Here is a 25,198-nt window from a genome sequence, read left to right on the forward strand (position 1 = left end):
GCTGCTTCTTAACCTTTGTTCTGCAAGGAAAAGTTTTTGGATAGGGTGTCTGGCTGACTAAAAAAATGGGTGTGAGCTGTGAGCAAAGCCATCCCCCTCCAGCAGTCAGTGAACAAAAAGAGTAAGCTGGTGCTCGCAGGGCCTAAGGAGTGCTTTGTATTTTCTATGGGATGAATTAATACACTTAACTCCAAGGAACTGGGGATACAGTCACACCTTACACTCACCGAGGTCTGATTAGCTGAGGAGCAGAAATACACTTGTCGCCTATCCTGAACCCATGAATACGGATGGAGTTATTTCGGAAAGGGATGCTTTAGATCTCCTTGACGAGACTTGGAAAGATGGAGGTGCTGCCTACCAGCTTATAGGAAAAATTGTATATAAGTAGTCGGAAAGGACAAAGCGTTTCAGCCTCAGCGCTCATGCCGGTCAGGGGGGTGCAAAAGACGAGTTGTGTACAGGGCTGACACACCTTCGGGGAGGACTGGGGAGAACAAAGCAGCTGTTGGGAGCTTCACTCCACGCAGAAGCTCACACTACCAAAAGGTCCTGTTTTGGGACATTTGTTTAATCAAAGAGAAAACCACCACAATTCCCATTCCCCAAAATAAGTTAATAAAAAGTGCAGTTTCAATGACAATGAGACAACCCTATACTTGTATTCATAACATCTTTCCAGAGTCTGTGTGAACCTCCGGGATTCAGAGTCAGCATGCTTTCATGAGACAAAGAGCTGCTTTAACTGCTACCACTGTATTTTTCAGACCACAGAAAGAAAAGCTTGAGGGATTTCAAAAGCTCCAGACTCGGCAGAGACTCCACAGTTTAATTTGTGAAGTGAGACAGCTGAGAGATTACAAACTCAATTTTACTTCACAGGCATTAAAGCCATAAATCTAGTCCTGTGTCTCTTGAATCGGTGATGATTAATGAGTTTCAAGCCTTTCAAACATGCAAAGGGCAGTAGTTCAAAAAGGAAAGGCTTCATCTGGCATAGAAGAAACAAGACTTTGTTGCATGGTGATATGACCCAGGTATTGTCCAGGTGTGCTACCCAAGCACTCAGGTGGGCCTGGAATAAGGGTTACTGTGTTGAATGGGGATATAAGAATTTGAAACATTTCTCTTCCCAGCAATCACTGTTGTCATTTTAAAGAAGAGTGGACTCCTTGAGGCATCCTAGAGAGCACTTTTACATCAAATGTTGCCTGTGTTCATGAAAGTGAGCATCCCTTCGAGCAATGAGCTGAGCACTGTATCAAGGAATGACAAATAATTTGTCAATATGCAGAGAAATAACTCCCAGCAATATTTATCCAAAGCCAGCAGGGTTCAGGCTGAGACGGCAGGGCAACACAGTCTCCACTTTGACAGATACAGTGCATGTGTTAAGCAAGAAAAAGTGGCTTCAGGAGCATCAAGTGCTGGACCTGTGACATTCAAGAACGTAAGTCTGAAGCGAACTGAATATATCCCAATTTAAGGATGCAAGCACTCTCTTTTCTCTCTTCTAGCACCACTAAACTGTTATTTTGCAGCTGGTCTGTCCCATTCTGCTAAGCTAGTAAAGTGAGATTTATTTCCTTTAGTAATCTTGAAATGAATTCATGTCAGTGGAAAGGCAAGAGGACATTCTCTGCATGTGCTCCAAAGTTGTATGTTACATTCACTGGATTAGGATGTCTGTGGTTTCCAGCTAAGAGAAAAAAATGAAATGTCAAGAAATGGGCAGGGCAGCTGTGGAGCTTTGCACGAGACTGCAGAATGAAGAACTGAGTCCTGGGACATGGCTGATCCCACCTAGCGACTGCTGTAGAGCTAAAACATCTTTGCGTCAGACACATTTCAATAAATCAAAAGAGAATTTTTTTTACTTATATCAGTTGTCTTCTTTTGTTGAGGTCATTTAGTTTCACAATTTTCATAAGCAGCCCCGAATCCAACAGAAAGAACATCTTGTAAAGCGATTTGCTGTCATTGCTTTCTCTCTTTCAGCTGGTCTCTGTGGACAGAGACTCCTGGAGATGCATCTAATGGAGAGGGAAATACTGGCCTCTCACGTCTCTCCAGCCCCACAGTGTGCCCGCTGGATGCTGGCAGACACCCCATGGACTTCTGACCCTACAGGGATCTCCATATGGTCACTTCCAGTAAAATGTTCCTGTGTGCAGGCACACAGAAGGGCAGCCAGGTCATTACATGTGCCTCTTGGTGAGGAGACAGGAAAAATAGACTAGTGCAAATCAGTCAAAAAAACAAACTAAAGACGGTGACCATTTTAATTTCCATCTTTTCCTACCTTATGAAATCTCTGTCTCCTTTTCAGTAATGCTCAATTGAGTAGAAAAAGAACTGCAGGAGTCCAACTCTGCCCCAAAACATCAGCAAAAGGCAATATTTGCACAGGATTTTTATTTCAGTCTCTACTGTAGGTCTATTTGAAGGAATTATTCTTTACACTATCCACCTGTAGGCAGGATTGCAAACAGTTAAGAGTTCAGTCCAAATTTCCATACTGTCAGAGAATACACAAAATTAGCGCTGTCATTTAAAAAATGAATGAAAATAAAAAGAGTATAAACCATTTATTTTGAGCAAATATCCTATACAATTATGGCTTTACTACCATTAAACTCCTTACAAAATAATAGCAAAGAATCTGACAAAATACATTCCTGACAGTCTTGCAGGTCCTGCATTACCTTTGGAATGGTTTCAAATACAGAAAAAAGATCCAAACCTCACCTATAATAAGCTTATTCATTTTGCATCTTGTACAACTTTTACAGTTTATAACTGAATAAGTGTTGATGCATAAAGCTGTAATTCACCAGTGTTGATCACAATTTATATTAAAATAAATAAGCAAACATACTGAGATGATACAAGCTGAGCATAAAGAATTCATCCTAATCACACTTGATCAGAGGGATTCAAGTAAACAGTCACACTATGAAATTTCTAGAAGAAAAGCTATCTAGAAGCACACTCTCACCACCTTCTCAGAGCAATTTTCTCCTGGTATTAGCATTACTCTATAAACCCATTGGCTGAAGTTACAAAATAAGATGCTTAAAGGTAAATGATAAAACCAGTACATTAAAAAATTGTTCATCATCTACAATATAATAAGCTGTATCTTCAGCTTTCAAATATGTCACCAAAGCAGAGGTTCTTCACACTTTAGTCTTCAGAAGTAAAGCACTAGGTTCGTTGTCTATTCCCTGCCTGTTCAATGCAGATTCATCTTAACCAAGATACCGATTTTAGAAGATTCTACCATTCCCATCCAAGATGCCTGCTTTTATTCAGCCGATGAAGACAGGTGTCTATTTTTCTCCCTCAGCAGGAGGGAAAGAATATAGAAGGCCATCTTAAACCAGCCAGTGAATTTTTAAATGGCTAAAATTATGTGTGATGAATGGGGTCAGGCAAGTGAAGATTTATAGGTGTCTCTATCACAAGGGAAGTTACAGACCTGTGTTTGTCATTTTGTCCTGTTAGGGTACAGTTTAGTGTCCCAACACTAAAACCAATAGAACTGCTCTTGCTGTGTTTGGTCAGCACAAAAAAATCAAACCTATAGCAAGCAGTCATGTTGTCCAGCTGAGAATCTGAATTGTAATTTACATCAAATATGAGCATCCAGGTAGCATTTGATCCATCCTCTTTAACTTCCCTTATGCAAAAGGAAGGCTTGCACCGCACACACCAGCACACTCGTAAACATCAAAATAAGTTTATTTGAAGGCTGCCAGTCTCTCCACGTATGAGATCAGGGTTCTGCATATCAACATCCTCACAGTTTTCTCACACCAAGCCCACTCTTGTGAGGGTTTCCACAGCAAAGCAAAAAAGAAAAGGATCTCCAAAGGCACCGAAGTGCATGGCCTGTCCCTCCAATGCAGGGGCAATGTGGCAGTAGCCCCTCAGGGGAGGCAGTGGGTGTGCTGCTTCTCCCAGGTGATGCAGATGCACTATGGTTCAGAGCTGGAGAGGGGTCAGCATGGCAGGCAGAAGAGCCAGAGCTTCAGCATCTGTGCTTCTGAGTGTATCGGGCAGCTGATATTCCTGTGGAGGCACCCAGGAGAGCACAGAGTCACATAACTGTACTTTGTTTTGTGGCAGCAGGACATGTTTCTGGGATGGGAAGAAAAACCCGGTGTTAAAGTTTATCTGGCGGTAGTATTTGTTCTGATGACCTCAGTGGAATAAGAACCACATATGTCATGTTTGCTTGAGAGATACATACACTGAGCCAGCAGCTCAGCAACTGAGCAGGGGCCAGAAATTTTTTATATGTTTTTTAATTTGGAATGGACTTTAATTTCAGTATTTTCACGGTTTTATGACCACACTTCAGAGGTGTTATTATTACCACTCCCATGCAAAATGGTATGAAAGAGGTAGCACCTCTCCAAGAAAAAAAATTATCTCGCTCTTAAGATGATCTCTTTTTTTTGTGTGGGGAAAGGGGATAAAAGCTGTTGTTTTTCTGATGCATGCTGAGAAATGCTTAGGAAATATCACTTTATTTTCAGGGCAGAAAGTGAGAGCACTCAGTGCCTGCAACTGATAGCCTGTTAGCATGTGTCCTTGAAAAATAATATGCTACAAGGAGAAAATGTGTAGTTCTAAAGCGTGGCTCCCTTATGTCTCAAAGCATCAGGAATAAGTGATTTTAATAGATGATTAAAAACTTTCCCCCCACTATGATCACACTGTAGGGAGCTGCCATCAGCAGTGACCTACTTGCTGTCATGGCAGAAATGCACGTTTCAGATGCTGGCCTAAATGCAGATGATTGCTGGTTGGCCCTCATCTATCCGCAGTGTGATATACTTAGAAAATAAATAGCATCTGCCACAGGGCCTCACTTGCTTTGCAAGTAGGTTCAGTTGGGTTCCCTTTCTTTACCCATACAGTAGTGTGGGTACCGCCCTCACAGATGACAGGCACATGAGCGCTCCTTACACAGAAAATATAGCTAACCTTACTATCCTTAACATACATGCGAAGCGCTGTTAGTGTTGGGCTGGGGTATGCGTTTTCTTTGTAAGGGGCTGTCAGCCACAAGCCCTCTGAAGCTGTGCCAGAGAATCAAGAGACATATTTTAAAACACTCTGCTCATTTTCTACACTTTCCAAGCTTCACAATGGAAACATGAAGAATTGTCCTATTCCAAATAACAGATTTGCTGGGGGTGGTGGCAGTGAGGACCGAGCAAGTTGGTCAGTCCTCTGTTTCCTCGATCCAGGGCTTTACTGGAGACGAACATCTATCATAAATTAACATTGCAGGCATTGGTGACACTACTGATGAGAAAAAAGCCTTTCCTCAACGTACCTTGCTGTGCTATTAAAGGCACCGTTTTGAACAAGAAAGGCTTAAACGTGGAGAAGGAAATGTTTCAGCTCATCCGGAAGCAGAAGTCCAGCTATTTTTTGATGCTGCTTGTGTCCAAAGCACCTCCTGATGCACAGGCGGCACAACTGCATCAAGGACAGCGGCCCTGGAGAAAGAGCCAGGGAAGAGGTTATACATGTGGCTTTATCACCCCAAAAATCTTAAAGCTGAAACAGCAGCTGTGCATCACTGCTCCCCCCACCTCCTGCAACCCGCCTTGCGCCAGGGGTGCGTGGCCCCCAGAACGCTCAGCAGTGAAAAGCCAGACCTGCACCCACCAAAGGGCACCAGCCCATCTGCAAGCTAATTCAAGGCTAGTTACCCTCTGCTGTTAGACAGCCACAACTGGCATTAGCAGCGTCAGTCTTTCTTTCCCTTTTAAGTTGCACTAGCGTGAAGCAGTTTGTGTTGTCTGATGTTGTCCCACGCTGGTAAGTACAAGCCCTGATGAAGAATCCGTAATGTTTCATTTTAAATCTGAGTGTAATGGTATTATATGTTTGTTTGGGTCACTTAGCCTTTTCAGGAAGAGGTAGATCCCACGAGATGTTTTAACTGCGGCACCCATCAACGTTCAGCCACCCTGGCGTGTGATGTGTGCCGCAGGGGTGACAAGTGCAGAGGGTGGTGCAGATCTGTGGGGGGAGGGTGGTGCAGATCGGGGGGGGGGGGGGGGGGGGTCGGCGCAGATAAGAAGGGCGGGGAGGGGTGTGGATCAGCGAGCACAGATGTGGGGGGTGGATGCTGGGAGTGGGGAGGAGATAAAAAGAGACACTGTGGAAGGTAAGAGGGAGGTAAGTGAGCTGGGTGGGGAGAGTTTGCACGCTACCTGTCCTGGCTGCCTGCTGGGAGCGTAAGAGAGTGGTCACCAGAGAGCTGAGGTGTTAGTGCTGGTGGAGGAGTGCAGTGCAGCATGAAGGAACGAGGGCTGCAGCAAAACTGGGGTGAGGTGGCAGCTTTAATCAGCTTTTCAGACTTCCCTTGTGCTCTGCAAGGCTGAAAACTGCTGCACTGTTGCAAGTGCTGGGCAAAGGGCTGCACTCTTCTGCTAGGAGTCAGCAGATGAGTTAGCTACCCTATTCCTGGGTACAAAACAAGCCAATATGGGGCAAGTTAAACTGGCTATTGCAGTGTCACACTGCACATGTGTTTGGCCATTCTGATCCCACAGATAAATGCCCTGTCTGTAAATATGTCATTCAAAAAAGCTTCCATTAAAAAAAAAAAAAAAACAACCACCCAAAACCTGAAGACTTTTCAAAGCACAAGCAGTGCTACTACACTGAAAAACATTTAGCAAGTGCAAGCATACTCTTCAAAAACGCAGTGCATTTTTGAATCATTAGCTAATTCTCCGCCCACACGTAGGACTCTCCCTGCATTGCAAGCAGGGTATGCGGTGGTCTGGCAACATGGTGAAGTGCTGGGAAGGGAGATCACCACATGTACTGCACCTGCTTTGGGCTTGTCCTAGTGTGGTGGGGTCAGCACACTCACCAACTCGTCTCTGTTGGCAAAACACGCTCCCTCCAGCCTGCCCTGGCCATGGGCACGGGGCTGCTCTCCTCCAGCATATGCTGTAGGAGCGGGACAGGAAAGCAGCAGCCTTGGTGCTGGCGGGGTGACTCTGATCCCTGCAGCACATTTCCAAACCTCTGTGTGAAGCCAGAGGGGTAACGTTTGCACCATTCCCAGGCTGCAACATTTCAGCTGGCCAAAGAAGTTAGGCATTAGCTGTCCGTCAGGCATGACCCTACTTAGAGAAGGGCGTGTTGGAGAACATCAGAAAAACACTATTCAGCAGCAAAATGCCCTTCAGGCATTTATCATTTCTGATTTCAATAGCTGAATTTCACTTAGAAAAGTTCCTTACTGCTCAAGCTGTCAGCTCAGCCCAAGCAGCATTTCTCAGGCTGGCTCTGCAGGGTGTGCCTGAAATATTTTCTCTCAAATAAACAGGACACACGCTGTGCCACAGGAGTCAGGAGTGTAGTGCAGCAGGGACCGGAGCGCAAAACGATCACCACTCCGTGCATCATAGATTAGGCTGGGAAACCAGCTATCAGTTGCTCATGCATAACATGCACAGTAAAGTTGTTTTCATGCTATTATTTTCATGTTACTATTTCAAGCAGAGCCTGACTCATCACTTTTTTATTCCAGCTTTAACTTAGTGTAAATGTTTTCATGACAACAACCACACCAACGTGTAACTGATATAATTGAGTCATGGACCGCACCATCAGCAACTTGTTTAAAATGACAAAAATCCAGATTATTGGGTAATGTACATAGTTTACTGACTGAACAAAAACATCCAAAGAAGAATAAAGTAGACCAACAAGTAGACACTAAAGACCTTGTTCTAATTCTCCTCAAGAATGCTAAATAAAATTTCTCTCCATAATTCATTAAACTATTCATAATCGGTAAAATAATACAACCTGGAACTATTTCATTTACAGGTATGAAACAAGCAGTTCCTAAAGGTTAGCATTACAGTTTGATACTGCTGGATTATTCAGCACATAAGGTTGCCTTTTATAAAAAGCCTAGTGTATAAATGCATATACATATATTTATATATATACATTACATCATTCCTGTGCAATTTTCCTTAATCCCCACAAAATAACTAATATAGAATCTTTCATTTTAAAGATATTTTTGCACCTACATAAGAACTTGGCCCAACAATAAAAGTAAAGGGCAAAGAACGAGAAGATCAGTCTTTCAATTTTTTTTTTTTTTTCAATACCACATGCATTAAAAATATTCTGGTTGCAATTTTGCATTTATGCTGAGGCCGGTATCTGGCTCACACCTGAGCATGAGCACACTGTATAACCAAAAATCCCAGTCCTAGCACTCACTAGCTAGCCTCAACTGCCGTCAGAGATTATTCACTGCCTGCATTTGTCAGCCCATTCCAAATAACATTCCTGGGTCTACCCCGTCTCAGACACAGGGGAGCTGAGAGACTCTCACTGACTTGAGTGTTTTAGGTAATCAAAAGAAGCTACCACTAATTTCTAAGGAGAGTTTTCTTGTTTTTTCACCCTAAACTCTGTTTTGCAGTGTATTGCAAACCCCATACGATTACTCCCTGAGGCAGTAGATTCACAACCTGGAGGTTGAAAGATGGGTTGTTGTTGTCACCGTTATCACTGTTATTGTGCCACTTTATTCTGACGCTAGGAAACAGTGTCCATATGTCAGTGAATGGAAGTAAGCTTAGTTATTCTCAGTTTTATAGTGCTAGTAGCATGGAATAGCATAGCCTTTTGCAGCAGTTTGTGTGTTTTTTCCCTAACAAATCCTGAGTGAATGAAAAAGGTAAGTGCTAAGGGGCACCTTCTTTCTGCAGGAACAGTCGGCCCACAGGACTGCTGGGTGGGACCAGCTCCATCGGCCTCTTGCTTTCAGAGTTCTTCACCCAAATGTCCGCTCCAAAGTCAATCAGCAAAGTCACCAGCTCCGCACTGCAATTCCTGGCAGCCGCGTGCAGAGGGGAGTCCAGGCCCTTGCCGCTGTTCACATTTGCTCCTGAACACCAAGAAATGACAAAGAGTAATGACTATACAGTACCCTATTTCCATTTCCTGCACTAGCTGCTATTTCTCTGAATAATCTGTAAATGCTGTAGCATCCACCCAGAGGTAGATTTCCTTATGCTGGGGCTTGGTGCTACAATTTGCACATGCACAACTCACACTGGTTGAGGAGGAGTGGGGTTGCGACCAAGAGAATGATCCCAGAGGAACAGTGCATGAGGAAGTCCTTCAGCTCAGCCCAGCCCATGGATCTCTTGAAGCAGGACAAAGATGTAGTTCCGCCTACGGCCCACCTTTGCTCCCTGTCCCAGTGCCCCATTCCCTCAAAATACACACAGGGTATCAACCCACACTCTACCAGAGGCTTAAGCTGGTGGATTTTCCAAATGCCGAAGTATCTGTTGGGGAAAAAATATGAGAATGGAAAGGTTCTGGAAGCCCGTGGTAGAGGCGGATATAAGTAAGCACCCCTGATGAATGTCCCCCATCTGTTACTCTGGGTTAATTAATTCCTAAAACACCATAAGAAGGGTGAGCTGCAGAACTTATTCAAAATTATGTATAATGTTTTTATAATACACATTCTCATATGTAGACGGCAACAAAAAACAAAATGGAAGAAAACAGAAAATAATAGCCAGGTATTTAATATTTAGATTAACTTGTATTTGACTTTTTCCAAAAAAAGATCACTGTGCTAAATAGTGACCTACATAAATGGTGATCTGCATGATGTTTGCTTGGTTTTCCCAAAGTAGTTCTATTAGTGCATTGTTTTTGTACTAGTTATGTGCCTACTTTAAGTTATATGGCATCTTTAGTTAGAAGAGTTGCACTACTGTAGATAACAAAAGATGGTCTTATATAATTATCCAAGTGCTTAGACTTATAGCTAGGTTTGTTTGATGCAAAGTACATAGTGCTGAATGATTTTCTGTGTTGGAAACGTTCCAAACATCTTATGAACTCAGTGGGAATTAAAACATGTTTGCAGAAATACTATGTAAAAAAGATTGAGTCAATTGTTTTGGGTAAAAGGGAGGAAAAGAAAAAAAAAAAGGAAATTTTTCCCTGCCTTCTTCAAATAACTGCAGCATCACACACACAGACATTGTAAAGGATGATTTTTGTTCCAGGTGCCACCGGCTGTGTGAAATCCAGGATCACCCATCATTATGTTGGGAGATATAAAGCTGAGTTGCTGGGTCAAGAAGACCCTTGTTCCTCTGCTACCCCATTTAACGCAGGGGTGCCATTAAGAGACAACCATCTCCAGGTCCCAGAGCAGGAGCTCCTTTAAATCTTTGATGCAAAAAGAATCCAAAAATAGATGTTGCAGGAAACAAAAGTACACAATCCTTTATTTTTCTTTTTACCTGACTCAAGCAGCTTCTTGGCACAGTTCACTTGCTGGTTCTCACAAGCTACATAAAGTGGAGTACCTAGATGCTTGATGTTGTGATCTATATTTACCCCATGGGATGAGAGGAATTCGACACATTGCACATGACCTTAAAAAGGATAAAGGGAGAGTCAACTCACAGAGATCAGGCATTTTTTCAGCAAATTCTCTATTGCAGCAGTGTAATCTGGCAAAGAGTCAATGTTTTGTCGAGAGACGGTAGTGTAATACTTTCATCCACTGCAGTGTTTCCAACCTGGAAAACAGGACCTGCAAAGCCACGGTTAGCAAAACAGGCTAAAGCCTTCTCATTTTATCTGATTAATTCCAAATGGCTACCGAAGATGAGACGAATCACTCCGTGTTTCTCCCCGCTATTCTCGAAGATAGCCAGATGACTCCCTCGGATGTCCACACTGAATGCAGCAGCTGACTTGGACGATGCATCCCCTTCCAGGTGCCACCACAACAACTCAGAGACCCTGTGAGCAGAGCTGAGCTGCCCTTGGTGAGCACCAGGGGTGGGAGGAACCACACCACTCGTGGTGAGACCAACTAGGGAGGTAATTCACATGACCCAAATCAAGAAAATTATCTTCTTTATCTCTCTCTTCCACTTTAACATGCTGCTAGTAACACGGAAAGGAGTGCTGATGCCTGTGGGGTTACCTCTTTTAGCAGCTTCATGGATGGGGGATGCCAAGTCACAGGGCGGATGTAGGCTGGCTCCGTGCTGCAGCAATAAATTCAAGCAAGCCACACTGCCACTGACACAAGCGCTGAACAATGGAGTGTGCCAGTCAACAGTAACTCCATTCACCTGGGGGAAAAATTACACAATCAGGCTTTTCTTTTGTCTTCTCAGTATTTCAAAATTGATTAAAATTATCCAGTTTCTTAACAGAAAATAGTGGTTTTGATACTTTTTACTTAATTCCTTGCAAAAGCTGCCTACTGCTTCTGAAGATTACAACTTTTTATTAAAAAGGCCATTAAAAAAATCTTTTTTAAAATTGTCCCCAAGTCTCTCCTCCTGCAAAAGAATGTTTAACCAGTGCTACTCCAGGGCCTCTTGGTTACCAAGTTACCAGATTCCCAAGTTAAATGTGAGCCCGTTTCTCGGTTATCTCAGCTGAAACACACCTGCCCATAGCCCCTTCCTGAAACAGTCCATTTTTAGCTGAAAGTGTGCAGCCTTCTCCTTTTTTTAGAAAATTTTAAACTGAAAGCTTATATATGTATAACGAGTTAATTTTCTTATTCACTATAATTTTGACATTAGCTTGAAGAGTAGAGGCCATGAGACACACCCATTTCACGATTTTACCTGCATGTTGTTTCCATTTTTTTCCCATTTTGTCATCAGTTGATCCTAACAGTCCTACACCTCTACTTAAGACTCACAATTGACACAATGAGATTAGTGTGTGCAGAAAATAAGATACACTCTTAACTATTGCAGGATTATAAACCCTTTGCAAAAGGAACTTCCCCTTATTCTTTCAGCAAATGATGAGAACATTGCACCTTCATCTAAAAAGAACAACAATAACTGTTGATTGTATCTGTGCTTTTTGGGTTGCTTCATTAAGTGCATTTTATAACAGGTGTACCTTAAGCAGAGCTAAGTACAGAATGTAAATCACAGTGATATGCTGATGTGAAATAGTACATCACCTGGCATTAAAATGTGACAATACAACATACTAACACTAGAGACAATGGTCTGTCCATCATGTACTCACCTGAGCACCATGTTTTAATAGGACACTGACACAAGCAGCATGACCCCCTAGGCACGCTTCATGGAGAGGAGATACCTGGTCTGCTGTAACAAGATTAACATCACTCCCCTGATGAAATAATGGAAAATATCATTACAACCAACTACCAAAACCCACACACAAACAAAAAAACCCCACCTCTTTCTATCTTTAAAGCTTTATGTAATCAGACCTTCCTCAGCTGCCTGGAGTTACTCATCTCGATAGGTAAGCAGAGAAAGAGGCTGTGATGTGTTTGCTGTAGTGGATACTTGCACAGCATAGCAGGGATCACACCTTCTACACACTGCTAATCGGCACAGAAAGCTGTAGGCAGTCGACTGTCCAGAGGGACAATACAGACACCCTTTTAGGAACTCAGCGTGATTTTATTTCTACTACAGCATGACCAGCAAAATTTGAAATTAAAAAGAAAAAAGATAAAAAATTGCTGCTAGAGTTCTTGGCAGGGTCGTGACTGCCACCTTTACATCACTGCTCAAGCCTTCTGACCTCCTGCTCACTGAGTCTGCAATTGTTTGACTGGATCAAATCCTGAACTGCTTTTGAGGTGTTTTCTGCTGTTTGCAGCAAGGCACACTCTGAAGGAAAGCCAGCCCCCGCATCAGAAACCATTGTTTTGATTCTACAGGATCTTTTGTGTCTAGTAATCTTGGTGCTCTAGAAGGTTAAGCTGGAAGAGTCTTCAATACCCTTTCCCTTTCCATCAACTCATCCACAGGCTAAATCCAAGAATTTCAAAGAAACCGAGCAGTGGGGTTCAGAAGTTGCTTCTTCCTAACCCTGCCCTTCTGCAGTAGGACAGTAGGAGCAGGGGCCCTGGGTACCCTCAGCCACTTCAGAAACAGATGTGTGGGTGGATGAATTGAAGCCTCAACTGGAGCCTTGCTTGGGTCCAGAGCTGCCCCCCAGCTGGGGCACCAAGTGCTGCTCACAGGCCCCGAAGCTGCAGAAGGAACTCCCCAGCCATCTGGAGATCCCAGCCACCATTTTCCCATTACCAGCACCAGAATTAAGTATGACCCAGGATATTTCTACACGTGTTCAGCTTAGTGTACAGAGCTTGCACTAGACAAGCACCTGCTTGTAGAAAACAAACATCTGTTACACCTGAATTTCACTGCATTCTGACCAACATGATTTTCTCACCCTAGAGGTTTCACAGTAAAGCACAGACTGCATTCATCCACTGAACAAACTCAGCGGCGACCATATCAACCCAGTGGAGGAGTACCTGTTTGATGAGCTTCTTCAGACTAAGCAGACGCCCGTGGATAGAGGCATCGTGTAAAGGAGACCAGTCTGAAACAAAGTCTGTATAGAGAGGAAGACAGGATAAAGGCTAACAACTCCATTGACTGTTTCATCAGTGTACTTTATTTCAACTGTGTGACCCCAGCAAACATTTCTCCTACTTTATTACTTGAACTGCCAAACTTTCCTTGGAGCAGCTGCCAGGAGGGAGTGAGACAAGAGGACAGCTTCTCTCTGTGTGTATTTTTAACTCATCCCGTGTTGGCGCTGAGCAGCTGTGTTCCCCTTCAGAAGACAAGAGAAGAATTTGCAGAACACCACCTTGCTCTGACTGAGCTTGCCTTTTGCTTTGAATTATTTCCAGTGCCTTTATTTTCACAAGCTCATTACACTTTACCAATTAGCTCAATAGGACTATGTTTTGAAGAGGGTATGGCTGCTCAGTCATTTACCCCTGCTCAGAGCTGGGCTAGAGTCAACACCTAACGTGAAAAGGTACCAAAGTACAAGGAGATAAATTGTGTTACCTGTTGATTTTGCCTTTCAGTTTTCAATGTTTGGTGTTAGCCCGTGCAGCAGCGCTTTTTAAGTAATAGCTGTATTCTCTGTGCTATTGAAACCATGAAGTGAGGTACAGCACATATATACCATGCAACTATTAACAAGAGAGGATCTTCAGTATTACAGATTTTATGGCTCAGAGTCAGCTCACAACAGTAACCCCTCTGGGAGACATTTCCTTCAGCATTCATTGCCTCAAAACCCAGTGTCTGGTCTATGTCAATGGCCCAGGTTCCCCCTGGGAAGGAAGAGAAGCATTTCCAGAGAGCATTTCACCCAGCTTCTTTTGGAAACATGTTGTGCCTCTCTTCCATTAACTACAGAGAAAACCCCAACGACCGACTTGGACAAGTTGCTGAGGTTTTCAGGGACTATACTAGATCACTGTGGCATAATTACTGGAGGTGACTTGGAAATTAAACTCATATTTAAAATACAGCATTGTTCACACATTAAGGAAAGATACAGAACAGAGCACAATGGGTATGTGAGGAATCCACTCCACAGAAGTTCCCCAGGCAACCTTGGGTGTTAGCAATATCAGGGGAGCTTGATGTGCTGACTCTAAGAGAAAATGGCACAGAGGGTGGAGCAGAGTGAAATCACTGTGGCCAGGCTCTGTGATACCACCACCGGGATGGGAACTTGATGGTACCATGGAATTGATAAGCTGCACAGTTGCTACCCTGAGCCAACACTCTGTCATTTTTTGACAAAATACCATCCTTTGGGTGAAATTTGCTGATTGTAATCTCATTATAATACAAAAAACACGCCTCCACCCAGAAAGCTACCCAACTTCAAGGTGCAACCACCCCTCACTGAGTTTGTGCCCTGAATTTCTTTAGTCTATACCTTTAAAAGTGAAGGAAGAGAATTTTACACCAATCATAATAAAGGTGTGTATGACTAGAGCAACTCAACCTCCACTTGAGGGTAAAATTTAGTATAAAAATGGCCTATGAAAGAAGGATGTTAGGGTAGATACCATCAATGACAAGTCATGGACCATCTTAGACTTCTGGGATCAGTCGATGGGCTGAGCTTCTCTTCCCCCCTCCCCGTAGGGATGCCTTTGGGTAAGACTTAAACACTTGGTTACACTGAGTGCTCACCAGGAAATTTAGAATTGTCTATAGAGCTGCTTTTACAACTTGGTATGTTTTATAGCCAGGCTGTGTTATTCTTGTTTAAACTCGCACGTGCTTTGCAGACAGTGAATTTATCACCGGCAATCCAAAGAACTTGTGTATCTGTCACTGCTCCAATAAACTGCACTATCATTAATCCAGTCGTGTGAGCTCTTGTGAACGCAACCACTCCTATGTGTGGCCATGATAGTTTGTCGAGTGCCGTTAGACTGACGGTGCAGGGACTCCATAATCATGATAGTTCAATTATCTGTCTAGCTGTGTGAGCTGTTAAGTGTCACTAGACTGATATTGGATGCGATCAGACTCCTAGAGCCAAATTGAGCATCACTCAGAATCTAAGCCCAGCCACCCCCAGGCCCTCTCATATCTGAGGACAAGCTGGAAAGCAAGCGGGTTTATTTTCTGCTGAATTCCTTTGCCCTTTAATGTGACAATCACATGTGAACAGGATACTTAACAGTGAGAAGTCTGCCTTCAGCAACAAAACCTAATAAGCCACCATAACTCTTTAAAATATTTTTACAGGTTAGATGATGATTTCAGTGCTTATACAAGATCTGCAGTTCTTGTCTCAGGTATGAACATGCATGGGAGAGCTGAACGCCTCATAGTCAATGTCCTGCCCCTTCTGGCCATGCCACAGTGTGCTGGAATATGGTGATAACCAACTGTGTCAGCCATCTCCCAGCCTGTTGGGCTATTGCTCTCTCACTTTCAAGTGTGCTCAGTAAAGGACATCAAATTTAAACAAATAAGATTTTGTACAGAGAGACTTAAAACAGTTTTGTGATTGAGAACTTTTGCACTACATAAATAGTGACCTGAAGATGGTGATATCTGAAATGTGTTATTTATCACACAGAGAAGATCTTGGCCTGCAAAACTGCTTTTTGCCAGCATAGTGGCTGGAAAAGGTCTGCTCTAGATTTAAAATTATTCCTGCAAGACTCTTTTATAACAGTGCAATACATTTGTCTGGAGTTGTTCATACAGGTAAAAGGATATTTCTGCTTCTACAATACATCATTTTTGATCCACTTTATGTCCATCACAATGCTTCTCTGCATAGCACACTTTTGCAAATATGTACGTATGGCATCTTACCATCTCTGAACCATAGCTCACTGATGGACTAAACTAGGGTAAGTTTTAGTGTTTCCCTTCTTGGACACCAAAACTGTGGGTCTCTGTAACAAAAAACTGGTCAAATTGCTAGCAGTCACACACGCAGAAGAGGGAACCCAACCAGTGCCTGTGATAGTTCTTATTTGAATGAAGTAATTAAAAAAGTCTAGCAGAATAATCAAGGCTTCACCTTCTCTTGTGAGAATTCTTCCCTAACAAAGCTCCAGCATGCTCCTGGCTCCAGGACAATCCCAGTGACACCCTGGAAATAACCTCAGGGTGGGTTTGAAGCCTGAAGTGGGGTGAGCTTGTGGAACAAGGCCCTTAGGAAAAGGGGTCTCATCAGGGATGACTGGACAAGTAGCTGATTCATGATTTTCACCATTTCTCCTCATTTCCCTGTCTCTGGCTAAGACTGCTACCTAGTTAGGGGAAGAGAAAGGGGAAGGGCTTGTATAAAATACTAAATCATTCATTGATTTATGCTAGGTTTATATTTACTTGATCTAAGCTATCACTAGGCATCCCTTGGGCCAGAAAGGAGGTTTATTTTTTGTCCACTGGAGACTGACCATGACTAGAGACCGGATGCAGAACTGGTGGCTGGACCTTCTGTTACTCGGTCAGTATATCGTGCTCACACGCGCAGTTAAAATAACTATCAATTAACTTAGAATTCTGAAGGAGAGATGCCTTGGAGAGTAGGCTGAGAGGGACCATCAGCCCTGGGGTTCTGTATCCTCCAAGCACAGGGTGCACTCTCCCCAGGAGAAAGACTTCTCCTTCTCCTGGCATGTATTTCAGATCATAAGTTTGTTGCCAGGGAACTGGAAAGGTGTCTGGTGATCTATTGACCATGACCTACAGACTAGGTGTTGGTGGACACTTTGAAACGTGCCATCTATTCAACTGCTGTCTGTGACTATGAGATGCTGTCAGCGACTGTGCAGACTCGGTAGGTGAATCTGCACTGCCAAGTAAAAAAAGCCAGGAGGATGATTCAGTGTTGAGCTTTAAGCAGGTGAAGATGTGAAGGCAAGTCAGTCTGCACCATTTGGTCTCAAAGACAGAAATGGTCCCAATCTCTTTTGTTTGGCACTATAGAAATAGCTAACAAGACAACACTCTGTGAGTCAAGCAATCTTTTCCAGTCTTGTATTACTTTCACTATGAAAGTCAAAAGGAAAAAAATGAGAAACCAAGACACAATTCAAACTTTACAGGCACAGATTGATTCATCAACTCAGAAGTGATCCATGTTTGGGAAAAGCCTCAAAACTGGAAGGCCAAAATCAGAACCCCAACACAGCTTTATGGGCAGTACCAAGTACAGGAAATAAATAAAGGAATGAACTTGGGAAATTATTTAACTTTTAAAGAAAATTGTATTCTTTGTTATTAGCATTACTTTAGCTCTGCCTGCCTCCTCCTATGTTCCACAGGCCATGTCCCACAACAAACACAGTTCCAGTAAATTCACAAACATCCTTTGTCTTTAGCAAATGGACAGCCATTTCCAGAAGCTGTGGTTCTAGTCTCATAAGGATAGCCAAACTATGTTACAATCTATTAAAGCACAGTATTATTAATTGACTAGAATAGCTTTGCTTTAAGTGACATGTGTCAAATGATGCTTATCTGACCATGTTGTTGTTCTTGCTGATCCTGACTGTGTTACTAGTGGTTGTGTTTCCAGGCTCTGTAAAAAGCTTTTGATTTTCCTGTTTAGAAATTAATGCCGTTGCCTAATCTGCATGAGTTGCAAGGGAAGCATGTTTATAAAAATTCTAAAAATCTAGATTGAGGAACAAGTTTTCTGAGCTGCAGCTTGATCTTTTTTTGGCCACACGAATACAGGCGGGGGGTTGTGCAAACTACCAAGTTGTTATATCATCATGTCAGCATTCTGGTGACAAAGAGGAAGGTGCACAGTTATGCCGTCACATCAATGTGCAGAATTTATCCATTCAGTGCTTGCTTGAGAAAAGGCAGGTTTCTACAGAGATTCTAAAAAGAGCCAGACAAGACCATAGTCATTTATGGACTGGCTATTCGCTTGCAATTTTGCCAAGTCTTAACAATGAATTGACCACGCAAGTGTTGAAAACAAATGTCAGTGGAAAATACATGTCAGTGGAAAATAAAAAGAGGTATGTGCCAACACATCGTAATCCAGCTGGGAACCAAGGCTTTTATCCTAAATAGAAGTGGAGGCCTATGGTAGCTTCACACCAGCCTTGGATACATTGGGAACAGGGCATTTAAAGGCCTGTCTGATGACTGATTGCCATGGCATATTTTCAAATCTGCTGCCATGAACAGCATGGCCCCAAGCTGCCATCTCTCCTGCTCCATCTGCAGCAAACACCTCCACCCTGAAGTAATGCTGGGGAGGCAACCTCCCTGCAGGGGAAGGCAATTTTCCCCAGTTCCTGCACCCAGGGCATCACCCTGCAGCAAACCACAAAGTTTCTATTTTCTGCCTGCTCTGGACTGGAACTCACATTTCTCACCTGGAGGAGGAGGGAGGCTGCAGTGAATGATACGGTCTCACTCCCTGCTTCTGCACAGCACAGGAGGCACACCATCAGTAATATAAATGATCAGTATTTATACCATACACAGGCTTTTGATTAAAGCCTAAGCAAATACCAGTGCTAACAGGCCATGGACTATTAAAATCCTGAAATAGTGACTTTTGGGAAAGTCCTCAAAACACTTTGCCTGCCAGAGCTTCCTGTGAAAGAGCAAGGTTGGTGTATGTGGGTGGCACAACAATGTCTGTTGTATGTGCCACCACAGGAGCAAGGATTTCTGATTGCCAAAAATAGGTACAACTGCTCTTTCACAAAGGAATAAGGCCATTTATCCCAATTTGACATTTACCCACACCTTAGTCCACAGGCAAGCTGAGTCAAGCCTCAATAGCTTCAGCATCTAGACATCCAAAACCCACCGGCTTTCAGTGGCATTGGGTCACCTTGCTCCCCTTTCACAGCTGAAAATCCCAGCCATCCCAGAGGTTACGTTAAACCTCTGGTCATATTTGATTGCACTGCCATCACTTGGGCACATGAACGTTGGCAGGATAGTGTGTACAGAGGAGGCCTTACGGCAACAACCGCACAAACATGCAAACCCTGACTGATCCCTATGGACAACAGAGCATTCACAGGACCTTTCTAGAAGAGTGCTCGCTTTTGCGATGATGGCTGAAAGTATCTTTTTACAGCCTCTGGCCATGGGGAGGGTGTTGCACACTCCATGCCTGTCCCTAGGCTGCGTTTCTTCCACAGTGGTCACCACAGTGCAGCTTGCAAGGGACTTTGAAATCCTTTCAGCAGAGGTATGCTTTTGGATTCATGTTTGCATACACATATGCCTATGGCATCATGTATAACAGTATTACAAATTATATTTTTTGTATTCTAAGGCTTTACCCTAAAGTTTGTGGTATATGTAGCCTGAGCCACATACATTCCTGCTGTAAGTTGCCAGCAGAGCTTATTGACTCTGCTATGGAGCAGGCAGACACAAAAGGAATGAACTGAACTCTGATTTTCAAAGGACCGAATGTTCTGTTTGCAGCAGTGCAGTGTGTGGTTTCCCCTCCTTCCAGCCTCCATTTTGCTGGAGCTCATCTCCAGTGTGAACCTGATTCAATTCATACTCTTAATAACATTTCTGTCCCTTCCCTTCCACTCCAGCCTCAGGTTGTACATATGCAACACACATGAAGAGAGGCAGACAACACATCAGACCTGTATTGTGGTTTTAAGGTATTGATTTTCTATTTGATATGAATGGAAGCATCCTGAACATCCGAGGAAAGGAGCGAGGACAGTGTAAAATCACACTATCTTAATTTGCCTCCTTCCCCTTGCACTCACTGTGAGATGAAGGAGAAACTTCTCAGAAAATGGACCTACAGGGAACACATCTAGCTAAACTGTTATGTGACGTTAAATTACTTGTCTTTTGTCACCATGTCATATTTTCAATGGCTCTGCGCCAGACAACAGAACAATGATCAGAGTGAGGCCATTTGTTTGAATAAGTGCTCAGTGGTGACAACAACAGCATTGGTCACAACTGACCACAATGCCCTGGCCATTGCGGACGAACCCGCTAGGCTGGTGGCTCAGCCTGGGCAACAACGCTTGGGTCTGCTCATCTGCAAGAAGAAAGAACAGGAAAAGGATAAAGGATAAAGGGAAAAGGGGGGAAAAAAGGAAAAGGGGAAAAAAAGGGAAAAGGAGAAAGGAAAAAGCAAAAGCAAAAGAAAAAGCGAAAGAAAAAGAGAAAGAAAAAGAGAAAGAAAAAGAAAAAGAGAAAGAAGAAAAAGAGAAAGAAAAAGAAAAAGAGAAAGAAAAAGAGAAAGAAGAAAAAGAGAAAGAAAAAGAAAAAGAAAAAGAGAAAGAAAAAGAAAAAGAGAAAGAAAAAGAAAAAGAGAAAGAAAAAGAGAAAGAAAAAGAAAAAGAGAAAGAAAAAGAGAAAGAAGAAAAAGAGAAAGAAAAAGAAAAAGAGAAAGAAAAAGAAAAAGAGAAAGAAAAAGAAAAAGAGAAAGAAAAAGAGAAAGAAAAAGAGAAAGAAGAAAAAGAGAAAGAAAAAGAAAAAGAAAAAGAGAAAGAAAAAGAAAAAGAGAAAGAAAAAGAAAAAGAGAAAGAAAAAGAGAAAGAAGAAAAAGAGAAAGAAAAAGAAAAAGAGAAAGAAAAAGAGAAAGAAGAAAAAGAGAAAGAAAAAGAAAAAGAGAAAGAAAAAGAGAAAGAAGAAAAAGAGAAAGAAAAAGAAAAAGAAAAAGAGAAAGAAAAAGAAAAAGAGAAAGAAAAAGAAAAAGAGAAAGAAAAAGAGAAAGAAAAAGAAAAAGAGAAAGAAAAAGAGAAAGAAGAAAAAGAGAAAGAAAAAGAAAAAGAGAAAGAAAAAGAGAAAGAAAAAGAAAAAGAAAAAAAAAGAAAAAGAAAAAGAAAAAGAAAAAGAAAAAGAAAAAGAAAAGGAAAAAGAAAAAGAAAAAGAAAAAGAAAAAAAAGAAAGAGAAAGAAAAAGAAAAAGAGAAAGAAAAAGAAAAAGAAAAAGAAAAAGAAAAAGAAAAAGAAAAAGAAAAAGAAAAAGAAAAAGAAAAAGAAAAAGAAAAAAAAGAAAGAGAAAGAAAAAGAAAAAGAGAAAGAAAAAGAAAAAGAAAAAGAAAAAGAAAAAAAAGAAAAAGAAAAAGAAAAAGAAAAAGAAAAAGAAAAAGAAAAAGAAAAAAAAGAAAAAGAAAAAGAGAAAGAAAAAGAGAAAGAAAAAGAAAAAGAAAAAGAAAAAGAAAAAGAAAAAGAAAAAGAAAAAGAAAAAGAAAAAGAAAAAGAAAGAAAGAGAAAGAAGAAAAAGAGAAAGAAAAAGAAAAAGAGAAAGAAAAAGAAAAAGAAAAAAAAAGAAAAAGAAAAAGAAAAAGAAAAAGAAAAAGAAAAAGAAAGAGAAAGAAAAAGAAAAAGAGAAAGAAAAAGAAAAAGAAAAAGAAAAAGAAGAAAAAGAGAAAGAAAAAGAAAAAGAAAAAGAAAAAGAAAAAAAAAGAAAAAGAAAAAGAAAAAGAAAAAGAAAAAGAAAAAGAAAAGGAAAAAGAAAAAGAAAAAGAAAAAGAAAAAAAAGAAAGAGAAAGAAAAAGAAAAAGAGAAAGAAAAAGAAAAAGAAAAAGAAAAAGAAAAAGAAAAAGAAAAAGAAAAAGAAAAAGAAAAAGAAAAAGAAAAAGAAAAAAAAGAAAGAGAAAGAAAAAGAAAAAGAAAAAGAAAAAGAAAAAGAAAAAGAAAAAAAAGAAAAAGAAAAAGAAAAAGAAAAAGAAAAAGAAAAAGAAAAAGAAAAAAAAGAAAAAGAAAAAGAGAAAGAAAAAGAAAAAGAAAAAGAAAAAGAAAAAGAAAAAGAAAAAGAAAAAGAAAAAGAAAAAGAAAAAGAAAAAGAAAAAGAAAAAGAAAAAGAAAAAGAAAAAGAAAAAGAAAGAAAGAGAAAGAAGAAAAAGAGAAAGAAAAAGAAAAAGAGAAAGAGAAAGAAAAAGAGAAAGAAAAAGAGAAAGAAAAAGAGAAAGAAAAAGAGAAAGAAAAAGAGAAAGAAAAAGAGAAAGAAAAAGAAAAAGAGAAAGAAAAAGAAAAAGAAAAAAGAAAAAGAGAAAGAAAAAGAGAAAGAAGAAAAAGAGAAAGAAAAAGAAAAAGAAAGAGAAAGAAAAAGAAAAAGAGAAAGAAAAAGAAAAAGAAAAAGAAAAAGAAGAAAAAGAGAAAGAAAAAGAAAAAGAAAAAGAAAAAGAAAAAAAAAGAAAAAGAAAAAGAAAAAGAAAAAGAAAAAGAAAAAGAAAAAGAAAAAGAAAAAGAAAAAGAAAAAGAAAAAGAAAAAGAAAAAGAAAGAGAAAGAAAAAGAAAAAGAAAAAGAAAAAGAAAAAGAAAAAGAAAAAGAAAAAGAAAAAGAAAAAGAAAAAGAAAAAGAAAAGAAAAAGAAAAAGAAAAAGAAAGAGAAAAAAAAAGAAAAAGAAAAAGAAAAAGAAAAAGAAAAAGAAAAAGAAAAAAAAGAAAAAGAAAAAGAAAAAGAAAAAGAAAAAAAAGAAAAAGAAAAAGAAAAAGAAAAAGAAAAAGAAAAAGAAAAAGAGAAAGGAGAAAGGAAAAGAAGAAAAGAAGGAGGAAGGGAAGAAAGAAAAAGAGCAACTGAGCCAGTGCTGAGCTTCCAGCTAGCGCTAATCTAAGTCAAATGTGCCATATTGCAACTTCTTTTTCAGTGTGCTGTGGTTCAACTGCTGCATTAGTTTCTGCTTGTAGAAACTACGGTACAGAATCAGACGTTCTTTTCTGTGATACACAAAAAAAACAAACCAAAACTTCAGTATCAAATAGGAATAGCTTGTTAAAATCCCTTCTGAAACACGAGAGCAGGGGGACGTTTTGTGGGACTGACTGTGGACCTGCCCTGGGAGCAGGACATCAGGAGCAGCACACCACCATAGCCTGATCCTGCCCTTTGCCACCGCGGGCAGAGATGAAGGCTCATGGTGAGGCAGGAGCCTCCATTACTTACCCCTCATCAGTGGGTTTGACAGAGATGTTGCAGATGCCTGGCCTCCGGCTCCTTGCAATTTGCTGGTGCTTTGATTTGTTCTCTCACCATCCATCTCAGCCCTGTCTGTCCAATTTGTGTTTTTTCACTTCGCGGTCAGTCTCGAGAGTTCAAATTCCATTGTCCCCGGCAAGCCCCCAGCTGTGGGAGTGATCTATTAAGCAGACTCTGAGCTCACGAGTCAAACAGACCTTGCAGCAGACTGGGATGTGGTGTCGGCAGCACTTTGTGAAGAAACTTGAGTACCTGGGTTGGGTTTTAACGAAACAGCTCGCTGGCTGCCCTGGTAGGCAGCCAGCGACCCGATGAAGCGAGAGATGTGCCTGATGTCACATCCTCTCCAATGCAGCGCCCAATCGGGGCGCCCGCCGTCCGTTTTTATCAGGAAGGAAATTCTGAGTTTGCCAAAAAAACAAGACAGAAAGAGCCAGTTCAACTAGTTGAGCAAACTCTGCCTGCAGGGGATTCGCAAAGAAAACCCACAGAGATATGAGCACACGTGGATCTGCACCACTCCCCAGCAACTTGTTTGCAGGCAACTTCAGCGCACGCCTCCCTGGCCACTGTGTGCTGTGCAAAACCACCCCTCTTATCTGCCAAGCCCTGACGGTGTGGAAGAAACGGAGAGCCGAACGCCTGCTGCACAGCAGTGGCCACTGCATACCCTATGGATATTGAAACCACATGTCTGGGGAGCTGGGCTTCCCACTGGAGGCCCTGCGTTGTCTGCATGGCGTGGAAATGGCAGTGCTACCCCCCCGGTTCTATCGATTTCACCCAAGTCACAATCACACCAGGAGTTTCATATCTGAGCAGTGTCCTTTTGTTTTTAAGCAATTTCTCAGTCTAAAACAAGCATTGCGAAACCACAAGCAAACAAATGGCAACATTTTTCCAGGAGGACCTTTGCCTCATTTCTCTGGGTCTGTTTGCAAAAACGCTGTTCTCACGGATCATCTCCATTTGCACTTTTTTCTTTCCCAAATAAGTATAATTTACAAGCACAAAATCCTTTTTCTGCCCCTGAATATTTGCCTGTTTGTGTACAAGTGCAAGTAGGCAGAACTTCCATGCAAAAGTCTAAACCATGTAAATAAAAACTAAGGTGTTTTTTTTTTTTTTTTCCCAACTTGTCTGCTAGAGCAGAATTTGCATTTGTGTACTTGGAGATACAAAGTTGCTAATCCTGGGCTAATTCTGATCCTAACTCAGCTGGTTTCATTTTTATTCCTATCTGTTACATATGCAAGAGATCCGGAATAATATTTAGAGTTTCTTTGTCCATAGTTTTAAAAATAATCAGTGATGTTAAGAGGCACAAACAGCAGCTGGACGTTGTCCACAAACCCTGCCAGCAGGGAATCTGTGAAGGCAACTGGGGCACATGCCGATGCACAACTGGTGATGAAATACAGGTGAGGACAGGACGAGCCCTTTACAGGGTTCTCCCTGCTGAATGGCTCCTGGCTTCTGGGTGGTGCCAAAGCGGATACTTTGGTCTGACTGGAAATTACATTTGTGTCTCAGCCATTGAAATTTCCTCATTAAAAATGTTGTAGGGAAAAATGTGTACATGGAGAAAGTGGTATAAATAATTTTTGATGATTAACATGTAAAATGAGGAATGGAAAAACAATTTTTCCCCTTTAGTATTGCTTGAGCTTAGTGGATAGGTTGCCACATCTTACATATGTTCATATCTTTAGCAGTATTAATAAACATGTCAGCAGTTCCACCACTAAAAGGAATGAGAATATGCATCCAAACATGCAATTATAGGGGTTATAAGTGAAGAAGCATTAGCTAAGAGCTTTAAATTCAACCATAGTAAGAGGGAGCCTACAAGATAGAAATCCCTAGTCACCCATGGACGGGGAGACTTTGAC

The 25,198-nt window shown here is 41.4% G+C and overlaps 1 protein-coding gene across 1 annotated transcript; it reads right to left on the reverse strand.

Annotated features, from left to right (window-relative positions):
• Window positions 1-2,573: 2,573 nt before the first annotated feature.
• On the reverse strand, window positions 2,574-23,419 carry ASB9 (ankyrin repeat and SOCS box containing 9). Its single transcript, XM_086463045.1, has 8 exons — window positions 23,274-23,419; window positions 13,385-13,464; window positions 12,112-12,219; window positions 11,036-11,186; window positions 10,341-10,475; window positions 8,765-8,956; window positions 5,351-5,516; window positions 2,574-4,074 (listed from the first exon to the last, which is right to left on the reverse strand). The coding sequence occupies exons 1-7, from the start codon at window positions 23,365-23,367 to the stop codon at window positions 5,392-5,394; spliced, it is 885 nt and encodes a 294-aa protein (XP_086319171.1). The 5' UTR covers window positions 23,368-23,419; the 3' UTR covers window positions 2,574-4,074; window positions 5,351-5,391.
• Between the last annotated feature and the right edge of the window lie 1,779 nt (window positions 23,420-25,198).

The sequence above is a fragment of the Leptosomus discolor genome, chromosome 1 (assembly GCF_034619465.1).
Source record: "Leptosomus discolor isolate bLepDis1 chromosome 1, bLepDis1.hap2, whole genome shotgun sequence".
In the NCBI taxonomy this organism is placed as follows: Eukaryota; Metazoa; Chordata; class Aves; order Leptosomiformes; family Leptosomidae; genus Leptosomus; species Leptosomus discolor.